General features: G+C 25.0%; 1 protein-coding gene across 1 annotated transcript; it reads right to left on the bottom strand.

Moving 5' to 3' along the window:
- Positions 1-181: 181 nt before the first annotated feature.
- On the bottom strand, positions 182-14,581 carry LOC129983643 (26S proteasome non-ATPase regulatory subunit 10-like). Its single transcript, XM_056093191.1, has 7 exons — positions 14,400-14,581; positions 14,048-14,146; positions 10,996-11,142; positions 7,324-7,499; positions 4,117-4,198; positions 1,581-1,685; positions 182-555 (listed from the first exon to the last, which is right to left on the bottom strand). Exons 1-6 carry the CDS (start codon positions 14,499-14,501, stop codon positions 1,602-1,604), a joined length of 690 nt encoding a protein of 229 aa, XP_055949166.1. The 5' UTR covers positions 14,502-14,581; the 3' UTR covers positions 182-555; positions 1,581-1,601.
- Between the last annotated feature and the right edge of the window lie 1,619 nt (positions 14,582-16,200).

Genomic DNA, 16,200 nt, shown 5'->3' with positions numbered 1-16,200 from the left:
AAAATAAAAATCTGCAACACCCTCTCTTACAATCATAATTACTGCATCAATGATGTCCTTTTCTCAATCACTCTCAACTGCTTAGAGAATCGCATTTTTTTTATGGAAAAAATCTTGACAAAGTTAATGAATTAGAACTACTAAATAAAATATTTTACCCAGTATAAGAGCTCATAACAACTAGATTTTGCTTATTTATCAAGAAAACTTAACTACATTTATATATAAATAAAATACATTAAGAAAGTTTGATAATTGGTATACAAAGTGGTGTATTAACAAAATGAAACCTGTGAAATAGTCCAGGTAATTTGAAAAAATTATCACTATTGTGATAAAATACTTAAGAATTTTAAGGGCAGAGCAATATTCATTTTAAATATAATAAACAGGAATAAATGAAGTATTTTTTATCAATATCAGTTGTAATTTAATCCGATTTACCTTACAGTAAAATATCTGGTAGATTAGCTAACACAACTTTGTCTTCTTCCATTTAAATAATCCTCTTTTCTGAAAGTGGTCTTTATACTATAAGCAATGAATAGTTGTGCCCTGAAATATAATTCCTTATCATTAGACAATTCAAAGAATGACACACAGTCCATTTATGCTGGCAGATTTTTAACAAGTAATGATTAATTATCATAAAGCTAGTCCACAAACATCTTTACAGTCAACCAAATTCATCCATAAGTAAATATTAAGAATTCAAAATACATAGTATACCGTTGGTGAATATCCTACTTTAGAGCAGATTTCATCGGTTGTGCCTGTTAATTTTAATCGATATCATTAAAAAAGTGCACTTCTAACCTACTCGGTGAAACAAATCTAAGTTTCTCTATAACCAAGTTAGGGGTTAGTAATTATAAAATGAATCTGATACACTATGCTCCCATGTTGTTAATTGTCAATTCTACAAGGAAATGATGATTAATCTATTGATTATTTTACACATAAAATTTTGACATAGTATTCACTCCATGCATTTAGTTACTTCTGCAAAATTATGTAATAATTCTCCTTAATGTTAAGAAAATACCCTTTTTCATTTTCATATATAGAAATCGAGATAATTAAAATGTATCTAAATTACTCCAGATTATATTATTTTAAAAAGTTTTTCTTAATACCTACACATACATCGAATCAAACTTAAAAAGCAAATGTTTTTCAAACATTAAGTTTTTGTGTTGCCTCCCTCAAAAGATGCAATACATATTAAGATTTTTGAACTTTTCATTTGTTATTGAAAAATTAATGGTCAGTATAGTATTTATAAGATCAGTTTTAATAATGAAACTCTAAATTTTATAATTTAGCTAGAATAATTTGTTTTGCTATAATAGAAAAATGAATGTAGAATAATTTTGGTAATACTTATTTTATCACAAAAATATATTTATTTCCATTACAATGAGAAGTTTTGGATATAACTTTTAAATATACATCTTGAAATAGTTAAAAAAAAAAAAAAATTAACTCTTTAACTGATTTAAGTAAATGAAAAAGAATTTTGAGGGAATAAATTAAATTACATTTCAGTTAAAGAGTTTTAAAAAAAGCATGTATCTTACAAATATGAGATGAGGTACTGTTCATGGATACAAAACAGCATCAGCCATTCTTCTTAATGTAGAACGAATCTGGGGTGGTGCCATCTCAAATGGACTTTTCTTTTCCTAAATAAGAAACATGTCTGAACTAAATTTTGGAACCAATGGTTATAAATAGGATACTCATAAAACTTATAAGGGAAAAAAATGAAACATGGCTTTTTATGTAGGTTGCAAATTAATTTAAAGGTCAGTAAAATCTCATATGCCTTTTTTATATTATTTTGTAAATTAACCTCAAAATCCTAAGTGTACAGATATTAATTTTAAAACAAAAATATAATTTATGGTTGATTTTACGGCTGTTTTGGCATATAATATTCACAATGTTATTTTTTTAAATTATATTTGATATGGCTTTTTATTTTAAATAAATAAAAAGCCATATCGTATCCCTGAGCTAGTCGTTGCTTAGCTGAGGGATATTGATTATATTTCAATTGAATTAAATTGCTTAGACATAACTTTTATGTCCAATATTCTACCAAACTGTCAGACATTAAAGCCATCTAATTTTAATTCTTTCTTTTTATGAAGACTAGTCCTATGACACTGTGGCCTATTTGTCATTCGAATTTTGCTCAATTGTAACTTTGCTAATTTATTTATCTTGTAAACCACACAGATATCAAACAGAATCCTCCTTTCACTTTCAACAATGGAAGAAAATTATGCAATCAAATTTTTGTTCAAACAATGACAACAGTTGAAATTTCACAGCAACAGTGTAATATACTGCTGGAAATTAGGCAAAATATTCACTTTTAAAAGTTGCTAATATTCAGGAAATATTTGACAAATATAAAATTGGTATAATTATAGTAATTTTTCAATGTTGTGACATACACAATTGTATAATATTTTTGGTACTTTGTGCAAAAAAAAAAAAAATGCTACATTTAGATCAATTTTTAATTATTTAAAGCATAATTAAAATTTCTAAAAACATTTCTCGAAGGTACACATTCTAACCCTTCAAGATATATATATTAATCAAATTTGGTAGTTGGAGGCCTAATGATCTGATTTACAGAGTGCTAATACAGACACATACACATTCATCTTTATTATTTGTAAATAGAGAAGAATATGAATATATAAATTCAAGATTACATATAGTTGGATAGAATTTCAAAACAACCTCATAAAATGTTTGAAGACAATTTTGCAAATTAAGTTTTCTCCTATATTAGAACATTAATATTAATTTACACTTAAACATATTATGAATTGCACTTCAAATTACATTAACTTATATTTTGCAACAAAGTTCTTTTTTTATTATTATTATCAAGATTTAAACTTGAATCAAGCATTTTTGCCTCATGACTTAAATAATAATTCTTAGAACATTTTTGGAAGATATGAAAGAAAAATAAGAAGTTAATAAGTTTTAGTATTTCTGAAAGCTGGAACAAATATTCTCACCCTTTTCAAATAAAGTTTTTAGTGTGCATAATCAATAGATAAAATTTTAAATTAAGTCTTTACACTAACCATTTTTAAAATGGTTTATTGAAAAAAATTGAAAGCAGAAGACTGAACATGTCATAATTTTCCCAAATGGTAGAATTTTATTATATTTCATATTAAAACATTTGCAATTGCCAGTTAATAAAAGTAAAAATTTAATTATTTTTGAGAAAACCCAAGGAAAATTCTGATTAAGACATAATGACCTTAAGGATAACATATGAGCATCATAAGATCTTCTTGATTCTTGCAGAGTGTTTATTTTTATTACACATTGACTGAAACAAAAATATGGACCATCTAGACATATCTATGTTTTAGATGTCGCCTCGCATATTAAAGATACAATTTTAAGCAAAATTTTAAAGCAAGGGCCAGATTCATTATTTCAATTTGAAAATAAAGAACTTGAGTCAAAATGAGTGTAATTTTACATATTTTTGTACAGGAAAATTATCAAGATAAATAAAATCTGAACAATTAAGAGAAGTAAAATTCAACGTAATCTAATAAATTATGATTTCATTATGAAGTTATTCATTTCAACTTCTACAAAATAATTTTGATTTATATATTTCATAAAGAAAAACTTTATTAGATCTTATTTCAACATTATGTACAATTTTGACAAAGAAAAATTATTTTAAGCATCTTAAATTAAAATTGTAATAACTGTATTTAAGCTTATCACTAAACAGATAAAAAATTACAATTATTTATTATATTGCATACATTTTGATTATTTAACAATCAAGTGCTTACTATTTCAAGATTTCTAAATCCATAAAATGTAATGGATTTCTAAAGATTTCTAAATCCATAAATGTTTAAAAGACTTACCATTAAATATGTATTATTTTAATGATGGTAATATTAAATATCATATGAACTGAACTTATATTTATATTAGTCATAAAAGTGTTCAGTTAAAAAATACTAATTTCCATTCTGGTATCAAGTAGAGAAATTGCATACTTTATTATATTAAAAGTACTAAATTTAGAATAACATTAAAATATCTTACTTTATTTAATGTATCAGTATTAGCACCAGCTTCAATCAGTAATTTTGCAGCTTCCAGTCTTTCTTCTTCACATGCTAAATGTCTGTAAGTAAATTAGCAGTAAGTTAAATCAATGATGAGTCACATTGATCAACAGGCAATAATAGTGTTCTCTCATACTGAAACAACAGATGCAGTACAGATTATTTCATATCATAAAGATAAATGAAGGATTGAGTTATTGAGGAAGAAAAAATAGGTGGTGGAACAAAGAGTAAAATTATTTAAACTTTGCATAATGACTCTGAAATATCTTACTGCTCCAAAATTATTTTTTATATGCTATTTTAAAATTTACAAAATTAGTAACAAATCTTATTTCTGTACAACAACTTCTCTAATTTTAATTATTTTTCCAAAATTAATTTAAACAGAACTTATAGCAATACATTCCCCTCCATTGAGATATTAACCTAATTTACTGTTTAATACACATCTTACGTGCACATTATTAGCAGTGTTAAAGGTAAGATGCTACTTTTATTTCTTAGTATTCTTTAATAAATGAATGCAGTAATTTATCTTGAAAGAATGTTGCTTAAACCAGATGCATTTTCTTTTTGTCTTAATTTTATCATATATTTTAATCTTACTTTGAAAATCTTAGTGTCTCATCTGGCATTTTATTCATTTATTTTAGCTTGAGTTTAATAAGTAAGATTTTATGTCATTCCACAAATTTCTTATATTTATTGAATTATTATAAATTTTACAACATTGAATTCAAAGTCACAGTATTATTATTATTATTTTAAATAAGAAAACAGACACTTTTTACTTGCTTCAGCAAACAACAATTCCCCCCCCCCCCTATTTAACTTTGCAGTCCCTGCTTTAAGGCATTTTTACTTTTTCTGTTAACCATCACTGTCATAACATCAAGTCTCAAAATTCAAATATTGGAATGTGAATATTTGATTTAAAACTAAGGAAAATTTGAATATTACTGACCTAAAGCAGCATGGGTGAGAATGCAAGTTACAAAACTTGCACAAAACCAAGAATATTTCCATAGGAAATAATAAATAAGCAGAACAAAAACATTTTTAATATATATATATAATTATTTTCATGTGGAACAGCATTTTATTTAGTGCATGCTGCATCTTGCACCATTAAAATTATTTATAAGAATTAATCTGAATTTGGCACTAAAATGTTTGTAAACCAAAGCTGAAATTAATTCTAACAAAACAAAAGATATATTATTTCCACTATCCAAAACATTTTCTAAAAGGATTAATACTGTTGCTGTTAATATCATAAAGTCTTCTCTGCAATTTTTATACATTATTTATAAAAATTATATAAAATTCATAAAAATAAATATGTGCAAATAAATTTTTATACAAGGCAAAACATCGTGGCAGCTTTGCTAAAAAAAATGATAGTAATAGTCATATATTATTTATAAAAATAACAAAATTCATAAATTAAAAAATAAGTCTGTGCAAAGAAATGTTTATATATATATAAAAACTCTGTGCATGCATTGCTTAAAAAAAATAATAATAGAAATATATATGAACACTAAAGTTCTCCTATTGAAGCATTTATAGAACATAGCTTTATTTATGTTGAAACAGAATTAGATATTGAGAAGACCAATTGTGCATTCTGACTTGAATGTGTAATATGCATGTATAATTAAAAATTCATAAATAATCTAGAGTGATTCTACAAATGATTAATTTTGAAAGATACCTGAAGATATGCAGATTGGAATAATAAATTCAAATTCATTGCACTTGCTAAGAGTTCAACAATTGTTAAATTAATAACCATACTTGTATTCTTACAAGAGAAATATAATTTACTGGAAAGTAATAACATACATTCCTTTTCTAGGATATATCCCTAAGATGATTATTACTGCAAATAAAGGATTTAAATCTTTTAGTACTTTTACTTCATTTAAATGAGAAATAACTACATAATTACAGATAAGAAAACACTCAACTTACAATAAAATACAGGTTGAAGGTTTTAATTAATTACTGAATTTTTTAAATATATTACTGCAGACAACTTTCAATTGCCAAATACTTATTATCATATCTGTGAAAAAATAAGAGCAAATATATGTCTGTATATGTTGGCATTCTACAGAGCAGTTAATAGACTTAAGAGGTATTAAATTTAACATTAATATAATTTGGAAATGTGAATATCAGAATAAATTTTTTGACATCTTAATTACAATTTTATTTAATTAAAAACTAAGCACATTTTTTTTTTTTAAATTTTACATCTATAACCTCAAAAAATATAATCAGACAAAAATTAACTTTGCAATACTTTAAAATTTAAAAAAAAATATCTTTTTAATGACTTAAATGATTTTTTTAAATACTATTCTTATGCATTGATAGCAACAATATCTTTAATTACTGCAATGAAATTTAATTCATTTACATTGTTTCTACAAATATCTAATCACTTGTTTTTCTTTTACTGTAGAAACTAAGGGAGAAAAAAAATTATGTTCATTATTTAAAACTCTTAGGCAATGTCATACTGAATTTTCACTATATATTATTTCATCAAAATGTTTTGTGTGGTATTATAATAAATCACTAAAAATATTTAATAAACATAATACATTTAAAGATAATTTTTTATAGAAAATACAATCTATATTATGTTACATAATAGTGATTATATACATAATTAACATTTTATAACTATTATATAAATATATCATGTAATATATTATATAAATACATATTACATGTATATTTATATAATTTGAGAAAAAAGCATGGCTATTTTAATTTCGGAATCAAATGTGCAATTTATATGAGAAATAAGTTAATCAAGTTGCCACATTTGACCGTATGATTTGATGGCAATATGATTAGATGATGGCAACTCAATTGCATAAAGCAAATGGTACAAAAAAAAAAAAAAAAGGTCATATGCTGCAAAAACAACATAGCTTTATCTCTCTAACAATTTAATATTTAAAAGTATTCATACTGAGAAAATTATAAATTTCTAGTTTATGTATAAGTTATTAAGTTGAAATGAAATGCAATCAATATATCTGGTACACTAACTTGTTGTCAAAAGCAAACTAGTTTACAATAAAAAATTTTATATATATGTATACAAACATTTCAAGCATATTATGAGAGTAAGAATTTTCAAAAAATGATGAACACTTACAGGGGAGTATTACCAACACAATCTCTAGGATTAAGATCCAATTGGTTGCTATATTCTTCTAGAAAGATCTTCATAATTTTGATGTTACCTTTTGAAGCTGCTCTATGTAAAGGTGTACTTCCCATATTATCAGCTGCATTAATATTAGCATGATTTGCTAATAAAATACGAACAATCTGAAACAAAAACAAAACTGATTAAGTGGATAATTCAAATAGAGTATAGAATGATTATATAACAAGTAAAATAAACAAATATTATTTTAAATTATATATATATATACACAAACATTTAATAAAAATTATTGCTCTGTGAAACGCAATGCATATTAAGATATGCAGTGATGACAAATATTAATGCTATCTGTACTTTATTACAGAAATCTAAACAAAGTTGGTGCATGATTGACAGATTTTCACAAGAAATCTTATATATATTCCTTTTTCAAATAGAATTTTTTTTTCTACCACAAATAATTTTAAATAATTTGTAGAAATTTTATAGCAATTTTTTAAAAATTATTATTTATGTAACCAACATAATTAATGCAGATCAGTATATTGTTTGAACTTTAACCATGTCAAATCAAATCCAAATAATATCTGCCAGATGCTTCACCTGATGATATATGCAGGAAGCAATGCACCAATGGGTTACCTTAAGAACGTTTAATCCCATAAATTTATATATATCCATGTAAATATCCCGATCAAAGCAAATATTACCCAAACAGTAACTGAAATTAATCGAAAATACATACTAAGATATTTACAGCACCATTATTTTTCATGAAAAGTCATAGGGATAAAATATGTTGGATTAATTCCAAATTGCAGTTCAATGTACATTTGAATTTAAACTTCAATATTTTAATAATAAAAATTAAATAATCCTAAGCAAGATCAGAAAACATCTCTGTAACAATTACTTAAGTGATACTAAGATTTAAAATTAAATCATTAAAATTTAGTTTGTTTTTTATAAAATCCATTCCATTTATGTACTGAAGTATTTTTTGAGTACAGAAATACTTTCTAAATGTCTGATAATAATGGTTGGACACAAGAAAAGTACAAAGTAATCAAATGTACAAGTAAATTAACATAAAAATAGCAAATTTAACATGCATTTTGAAAATTATTTCGAACATCCATATTTTATGAACCAATTGTTTGCTTTAATTGTGGTTATACGTCTTTTTTTGGCATGAGCCAACTTTGAAAATTCTTTCATGACAATATAGTTAAAGGAATAATTAAACCTGAAATTAATTCATGTTTGCTTTAGGGGTTTTGTTTCTTTGAAATATCGTAACCAATTTTAACACTACTGGATTAAGATCCAGAGACTCTTTTGTCGTTCATCCTACTCACATTAATGTCTTCCAACCATTTCGCACAGTGAGAGGGAGCATTATTTTCCTGATGGTAGCAATTTGCTTTGTAGTATTTTAATGTTCTTCCTGGCTTTTATTGTTCTACTCATGATATGAAGACTTCTAACACCAGAAGAAGATATGCAGCCCCATATCATCAGGTAGTTCAAACATGGATAGCCAAATTTCTCATGAATGTTGTCTTACATAGGCACTACTTTTCACTGGAAATATAAAAATGACTTTTGTTACTAAATACTACCTTTTCCCAGTCTTCAAAAGTCCATACTGAATGATCTCTTGCCCACACAAATTACATCTTTTATTGGAAACTGGTCAATAATGGTTTTGGGCAAGCTTTGTAGCCTCGTAATCTAAATTCAAGCTTCAGTTCTTCCTCTCGTTGTTCTTGAATGTGCATTCACATTTGATATTAAATTCCATCGTTTCAAAAATTATGATCAATTAAGCTTTCTGACTGAAAATGAAATCCTGTGCAATACCTGTTTTCATCTTAAGTTATTTCTCTCGGTCGCCCTCGATTCCTCTCTGTTCACTAATTCTATAAAATGATAAAACCCTCAGATGATGCTACTAGTTAATCATTTGGCTTCTTACATTTAATTAAGATTTTTGAATGGTGCTATTAATTTTTTATTTGGTTTCTTACTTTTAATTATTTAATCTCATACTATAAAGAAGCGTGAGAATATCATTTGGTGTTTTTAAACTTCTTTGGAGTTTAATTGTTGAACTCATATAACACACAACTTATGTTTATTGTCTCATGATTTTTTGTATACTTTATAGCCACACACTTATGAATTGTAAATTTTCTCAAAGAATCTGTAAATATTAGAATATAATTTTAAAATCCAGCTGCATTATATTCATTGGATTTTACCACACAAACAATAGCTTTCAGAATATTTTAATAATAGCAAATTTGTGATTGAAACAATAGGATAGCTTAGCAATTGCTGCATTATAAATAAACAACAATCACTGTCTGTAATAATATTTGTTTTAGAATATACCTTCTGCATTTTCATGACAATAGAAAGGACACATGGTACTTTAGTAACAATTTGGTGCATGGAATGATGTTCTTCCTTCAAAAGTATTATATTGTGCAGAAATGAAAATTTAGCCATAATACCAATACTTTTTTATGCACATACTTCAAATTTCAACACACACCTGCTTTCAAAATATTAAAATAGCCGGAACCCAAGCTTTCAATTCTTTATCACTAATTCATTGAAATAACACAGCATTTCAATGGTTTGAAATGCTTTGCAAAAATAAATGCAAAAACAATTATTCATCATTACAGTGAGCTTGTGCTTGCCTTATCATGGGGTTTTTTCCCCCTTTTTAAAATACCAATGAACTACTTTGGATGAATTCAACAAATATATTTAAAATCAGCATGAAAAAACTGCATTAGAATCAATAACAATAGTTAGGATAATATAATAATTTCATAACAAAAAATTAAGTAAAACTAGAAAAAAATGAATATATTCCGAATTCTCTGCCACCACTGTATTTTTATTAATTTGCTATCTTGCATATGATATGTTGTATCTGTGCTAGTCTTGTTTTCTGAGTCATTTTATCCTTTGTTTGGCAACTTTCAAATTACAGGTGATTGTATCTGTAAAAAAATTATATCATGATTGCCTAGCATTTCCCTGTTAGTCATCCATCCAATGCAGAAAACCAACAGTAATAAATAATTTCAAAGGCAAAACAACTTTCTTGATTAAAAAAATAATTCATTTATGTTTAATGTTTTCTTAGACATAAAAAATATAAAATATGGAAACTGTTAGAATACGGCTGCCAAAAACATACGTACATTATTTGCAAAATTAGCAGAGCTATATAAAAACTGACCTCTGTTGTTAGAAAAAGTTCCAAAAGTACACTCCAATATGCAACACAAAGTGCAGCATACTTTATCAAAAATATATAAGTTCTTGTTTCATTTAGTAATCAACTAACTTCATTAATTTCATCATGTTTTATTTTTTAAAAAAAACATGAACTTCACTATCTTTATTTCTTGTCAGAACAGATTTTGTATCCTACATAAATTAGATTTAAATAAAATAAAAAATTAAAAGCAGTTCTTCATCTGAAACTGCTTTTTAGTCTAAGTCAATAACTTTAAATTAAATTATAGTGATATAGCTAAATTGAAAAACAAAGCATGCATTTCTATACTGGAAAACCACAAAGGAATTATATAACTATAGTAAATATACAGAATAATTATTTCAAGCATATACCTCATCTCTATTTTTGGATGCTGCATAATGCAAGGCAGTTTGTCCTGTTTGATTGATGGCATTCACATCTGCTCCTCTGCTAATCAAGGTTGAAACAATATCTGTACATCCCACAGAAGTTGCAATCATCAAAGGAGTCCAGTTTGTCTTTAATCAATACATAATTAATCATTTTTACTTCAAATAAAGATGAAAGTGAGTTGTACTCTACAAGCTAGACCATTTCATTTAGAGTTACCAAACTTGGCACATATATGCTTTAGAAGGTGAGAATGTGGATTTCAGAACTAATAATTTAAAATTTTGAACAGAATTTTAATTAAAAATTAAGCCAAATTACATTGTTTTTTCATGATAACTTCCAAAAAATATTACAGTACAAAAAAAAATGACTTTCACATCGTTTCTAAACTCAAAAAATTATCTTCACAATGATACCATTTTTTTAACATATAAATATTTTTTCTATATTTAAAAAATTAAAAAAAATATGCACTTATTATCTAACTAGAAATGTAAGAATTCTGAGTGAAATTAAACATGCAGTTCACAATGGTACAAAAAAAAAAAAAAAAAAAACAGAATTATGGAAGAACACAAAAGTTATTGATAAAAATCACCATCAAAAGGTATAGATATTTTTCATTTTTGTTTTACAGTCAAAATTACTATCCTATCCTTAATGCAAATCATTACTCTCAAAGTAGATTTCAGTAAAGTAAGCTATGTAATATATATCTGTAAAAGATCTAAATATATATTTAAAATTCTATAGCTAAGAAGAAATATGCCAAATTTTACATTGTTTTCAATTAGAAATCAAATAGCATTGTTAAAAAAACTAGAAATGACAAAGTTGTGAATTTTTAAGAATTTTAAGGGAACTGACACAAAATTAGGGAAATGCATAATAAATTAAACAAAATGATATAAAGCTTCTAAATCAGAATGAATTATATATCTACCAAAATTTGAAGATAAAATATATTTTGTTGAAGAATCTATTAACAGCAAGTTGCATAAAATATTTAATTTAAAATTTCAGCGACAATAAGTTTGGTGACCCAGCTAATCACTAAGGTGGCTAATATTAAGATAAATAAGTGATCATAATAGTATATATATATATATATATATATATATATATATATATTATTATAATAATAATAATATATATATGTATAAGTAACCAATCTAAAGTAAGAAATAGTTTGAAAACGAAACTAAAATGAAAACAAAACAAAACAGTTTCAAAATCGCAACTAAAATTATTACCTATTCAAACTAAAACCAAAAAAGGAAAAGGAAAGAAAAAAAAACTTCATAGTATTTAGAGAGTGCAACTGTAGCTACTTCTAAAACACAGATGAATTGATACAAAAGTATTAAAATCATGTTAATAAGAAATTAAAAAATAAAAAAAAAACAAATAAAAATTAAACCAAAAAAAATATATAAAAAAGAATCTGGCCTGAAGACTTTTTTTTTTCCTTTCTGTTAAAATGGTATATTTCTTGGGCCTAATTTCAGGGGATTTTTGGGTCATGAGGAATCATTATTAGACTAAAGTCTGCATTTCCCTCACAGAAAAAATCCCTTTCTTTGAATCCCTGCCTGAGGGTGACCCTTGAAAAAGTCTTCTGGTCGGATTTTTCTTATATATTTTTTGGTTTAATTTTTATTTTCCTATTAACTTGATTTTAATACTTTTGTATATATATATATATATATAAATATATATATATATGATCAAAAAGACAGTCTTTTCATGTTGAATTGGTATGAAATGAGAAAAGAAAGGAATGGATTTGCATTGTATCATATATGTAGTTGAGATAAAACTATCACCATTTAATCTGAATACTCATTCTAAATCTCGAGATTCACAGGAAATTTTACCTTTAATTAGATTCATCACACAATATTTATTAAACAGTTTTATTTCACTAGGAAAGTAGATTTTTTTAAAAAAAATTTTTTGAAATGAAGAGTTTAAAATTTGCAAATCTTAAAAGTTAATTAGAATATTTTTAATTTAAAATATTTTATATCCATAATTTTATTTTATAATTATACGAAATTATACTTTTATCAATATTTAAAAAGAGGGAGATCTTTTTTTTTATAAGCAATATAGACAATTTTAAGTGGCATGATCAAATGGTTTCTGATACTTGCTATATTGTACTTGTTTAACTTGTTATATTGTACTTGTAAGGTGTTTATTTTTTTTTAAATAAATATTTTTGAAATTTTTTCAATGTATTCTATTAAAATCAACAGAAAAACAATCATGTTTAAAAACAAAAACAGCATTAAATGCATCTCATTTTGAGAAATTTTCTCAGGTAATTTAACAAAAATTACATTAGAAATATACTTGTTATTATTTTTTCATGATGTAAATATTTTATTATTCTAAAATTATTAAAAAAAATGAATTTGATTATTATATATTTGATAGTGAAACACACTGTTTGACAAAAGAAAATTAAAATTTACAAAATTTTAAATCATTTAATTTTTATATTTCTAATTATACTAAATTATATTTTTATCAATATTTGAACAGTTGTATTACATATTAATACGACTGTTGCATATTCATAAAACAGTTAAATTGCAATTTATATCAACATAGTAAACACAACCTTACTTTAATAATAAAAAAAAAAAAAACTTTTATATCTCGAAAAAGTATATTTATAGCTTTAAACTAAGAAATCTGAAAGTATTAGTTTGTTAAATATAATCTTAAAAATGCTTCTTTGTGAAAAAAAAAAAAAAGAAAAAAAGAGTATGCTGATCACTACATTAAATTATTCAATATACAAAAACTTCTTACATACATAAATTTAAAGAAATACTCAATCATTCACATTTTAAAAATAAATTGTCTATGCTTGTTTTTTCCCCATCATACATCAAATTGATATACTTAATTTAATATAATATTTCTAAAAAATAACATTCAATTAAGTCATAACACAGCACTGATTTCAGACATTCTTTGTTAAGTCATTTATTAAAAACTTATTCAAAATATACTTACATCATCAGATTCATCAACAGGTGAACCTTGTTGCAACAAAAAGTTCACAATATTCTTTTGGCTTCCAGATGCAGCCCAATGCAATGCAATTCGCCCAGACTAAAAGAAAATTGTCAATGTTAATAATAAAATAACTTTTACGGCAAAATAGTTAAATCAATTTATTTTTATAAATAAAAAGTATTTTTCTTAAGATAACTACAAACTCAAGCAGAATGTAATGCTTTTCTCCAGATCAACACACTAATTGTGTCATCAATAAAATATATAAACTACTATAACAAAGAAATGAATATACGGTCTGGACTTAAGAAATAAACAATTATCAATATAAAATGGAAAAAAGAAATACCCCATCTTTTTTGGTCAGATAAGCTTTGTCATCATCAATTTTTTCTTTCAGCTTATCATATTTTCCTTCAAAAGCAAATCGACAGATTTCTAATTCTGACATTCTCTACAATAAAAATATCTTCCAAGTCCAAACCAAAACAAACTCCAAATTCGAAGTCATGCTGTGTATGAATAAAAGTGAGCTGTTCTTATCCTGAAACAGCATATGATTTTCAGTTGCCGATGATGATGTATACTAGTTTCATTTAACAAAAGGATTTATTTCTTTAAACAAATTGACTAGAAATATCTTTATCCAAAATATCCCAAAAAATATATTTTAGTAATGAATACGGAAATTATTAAGGGACTATGAAGACCTTAACGAATGACAGTCACACAATTCTCTGAATCGGCTGATGATGGCTTTATTAAAAAATAAATAAATAAAAGATTTATTATAAAGATCATTGAAAATTAGAGTAAAGAAACCAAATATTTTCGTTAAACTGGGTTCGAAATGGTTGAAAAGTACCTTTCTCAAAAATTCTTCACAACTATTCCAGATCTTGGGTCAGCATTAAAAATTCACTTAAGACTAATAATTAATCTGAGGATTCCAAAAAAAGTATTCGTATTTCAAATAAGAGATGAGTTATAATGAACTTTATTTACTTTATTATTAATGTATAAAAGCCATTATCTATTAAAGATCAATATAGTTTCTTGTTCAATATAGTTCAATTTCTTAATATTTTTCCATTCAGCAACGAAACAGAATTCACTAACCATGATCCTTCTATGATGCTATGGATATAATGCAACATATCAATCCTCCGAAGTCTTAGCCATTTTTTGATGACATTGGGAAATAGGGATGACAAATAGTTGATTCAATCATTTATATGAAATGGAAATTGATTTTTCCGATTATAATTCTTGAACTAGAAATTCGATCAATAAAAGAATCCGGTACCTTTGATAATAGGAATCCATAAATGATAACTGGAGCATCTGTTTCTAATTCGCTTTTCAAAAAAAAAAGTCTTTAAAGAGTTTTAACATTATTTATCGATTATTCTCCAACTTTTAAAATGGCTGGACGAAGTAACTTTGAATTTTAACTATATAAAAAACTATACTTAAATTCACATTTTATTGTGAGGAATTGTGCATGGGAATATTTAGGGATCCGATCAAAAACTAATAAAAAGGAAAAAAGATTTCATTTCACGCCATTTTACAGAATAACGAAAATGTTTTCAAACTTTCAGAATGGTTTTTTTTTTTTTTTTTTTTGCATCATGTTAAATCTACAAGCATTTTTTAGAAAACTAGCATACAGATTCTAGAAACTATAAAGTTTTTTTTTTATAAAGAAATTTAAAGTTTTCCAAACTTTCCCTCATAAAATGCAAAATTTTAAAGCAAATTTTATTATATTTACAGAAAATAGGGCAAAACAATATTAAAATATTATATTGAAAATTGAAGAAAGTTCTATAAATATTGAGAGAAATATTAACATTTTTAATAAATAATTTTTATCTTCGTGCACACAAAATATAATTTATTCTTCTATTTATAGTTTCCAAGATAAATATGTAGGACTATTTATATAAAAATTTTAGTTGAATACTATTAAAATTCAGAAAGATATCGTTATTACAGTGAGAAGTTAAAAGATGAAGGGTTTATTACACATAGATATTCATTTAACTTGAATTATAAAAAAGGTATATGAATTCTATAAAAAGTTTGAATAATTCTAAATAGCTTTTAATTTCATAAATTAAACGTATAACCTAAATTGCTGTACA

This window comes from Argiope bruennichi, chromosome 9, assembly GCF_947563725.1.
Source record: "Argiope bruennichi chromosome 9, qqArgBrue1.1, whole genome shotgun sequence".
In the NCBI taxonomy this organism is placed as follows: Eukaryota; Metazoa; Arthropoda; class Arachnida; order Araneae; family Araneidae; genus Argiope; species Argiope bruennichi.
This window is presented reverse-complemented; position numbering and strand designations above follow the sequence as displayed.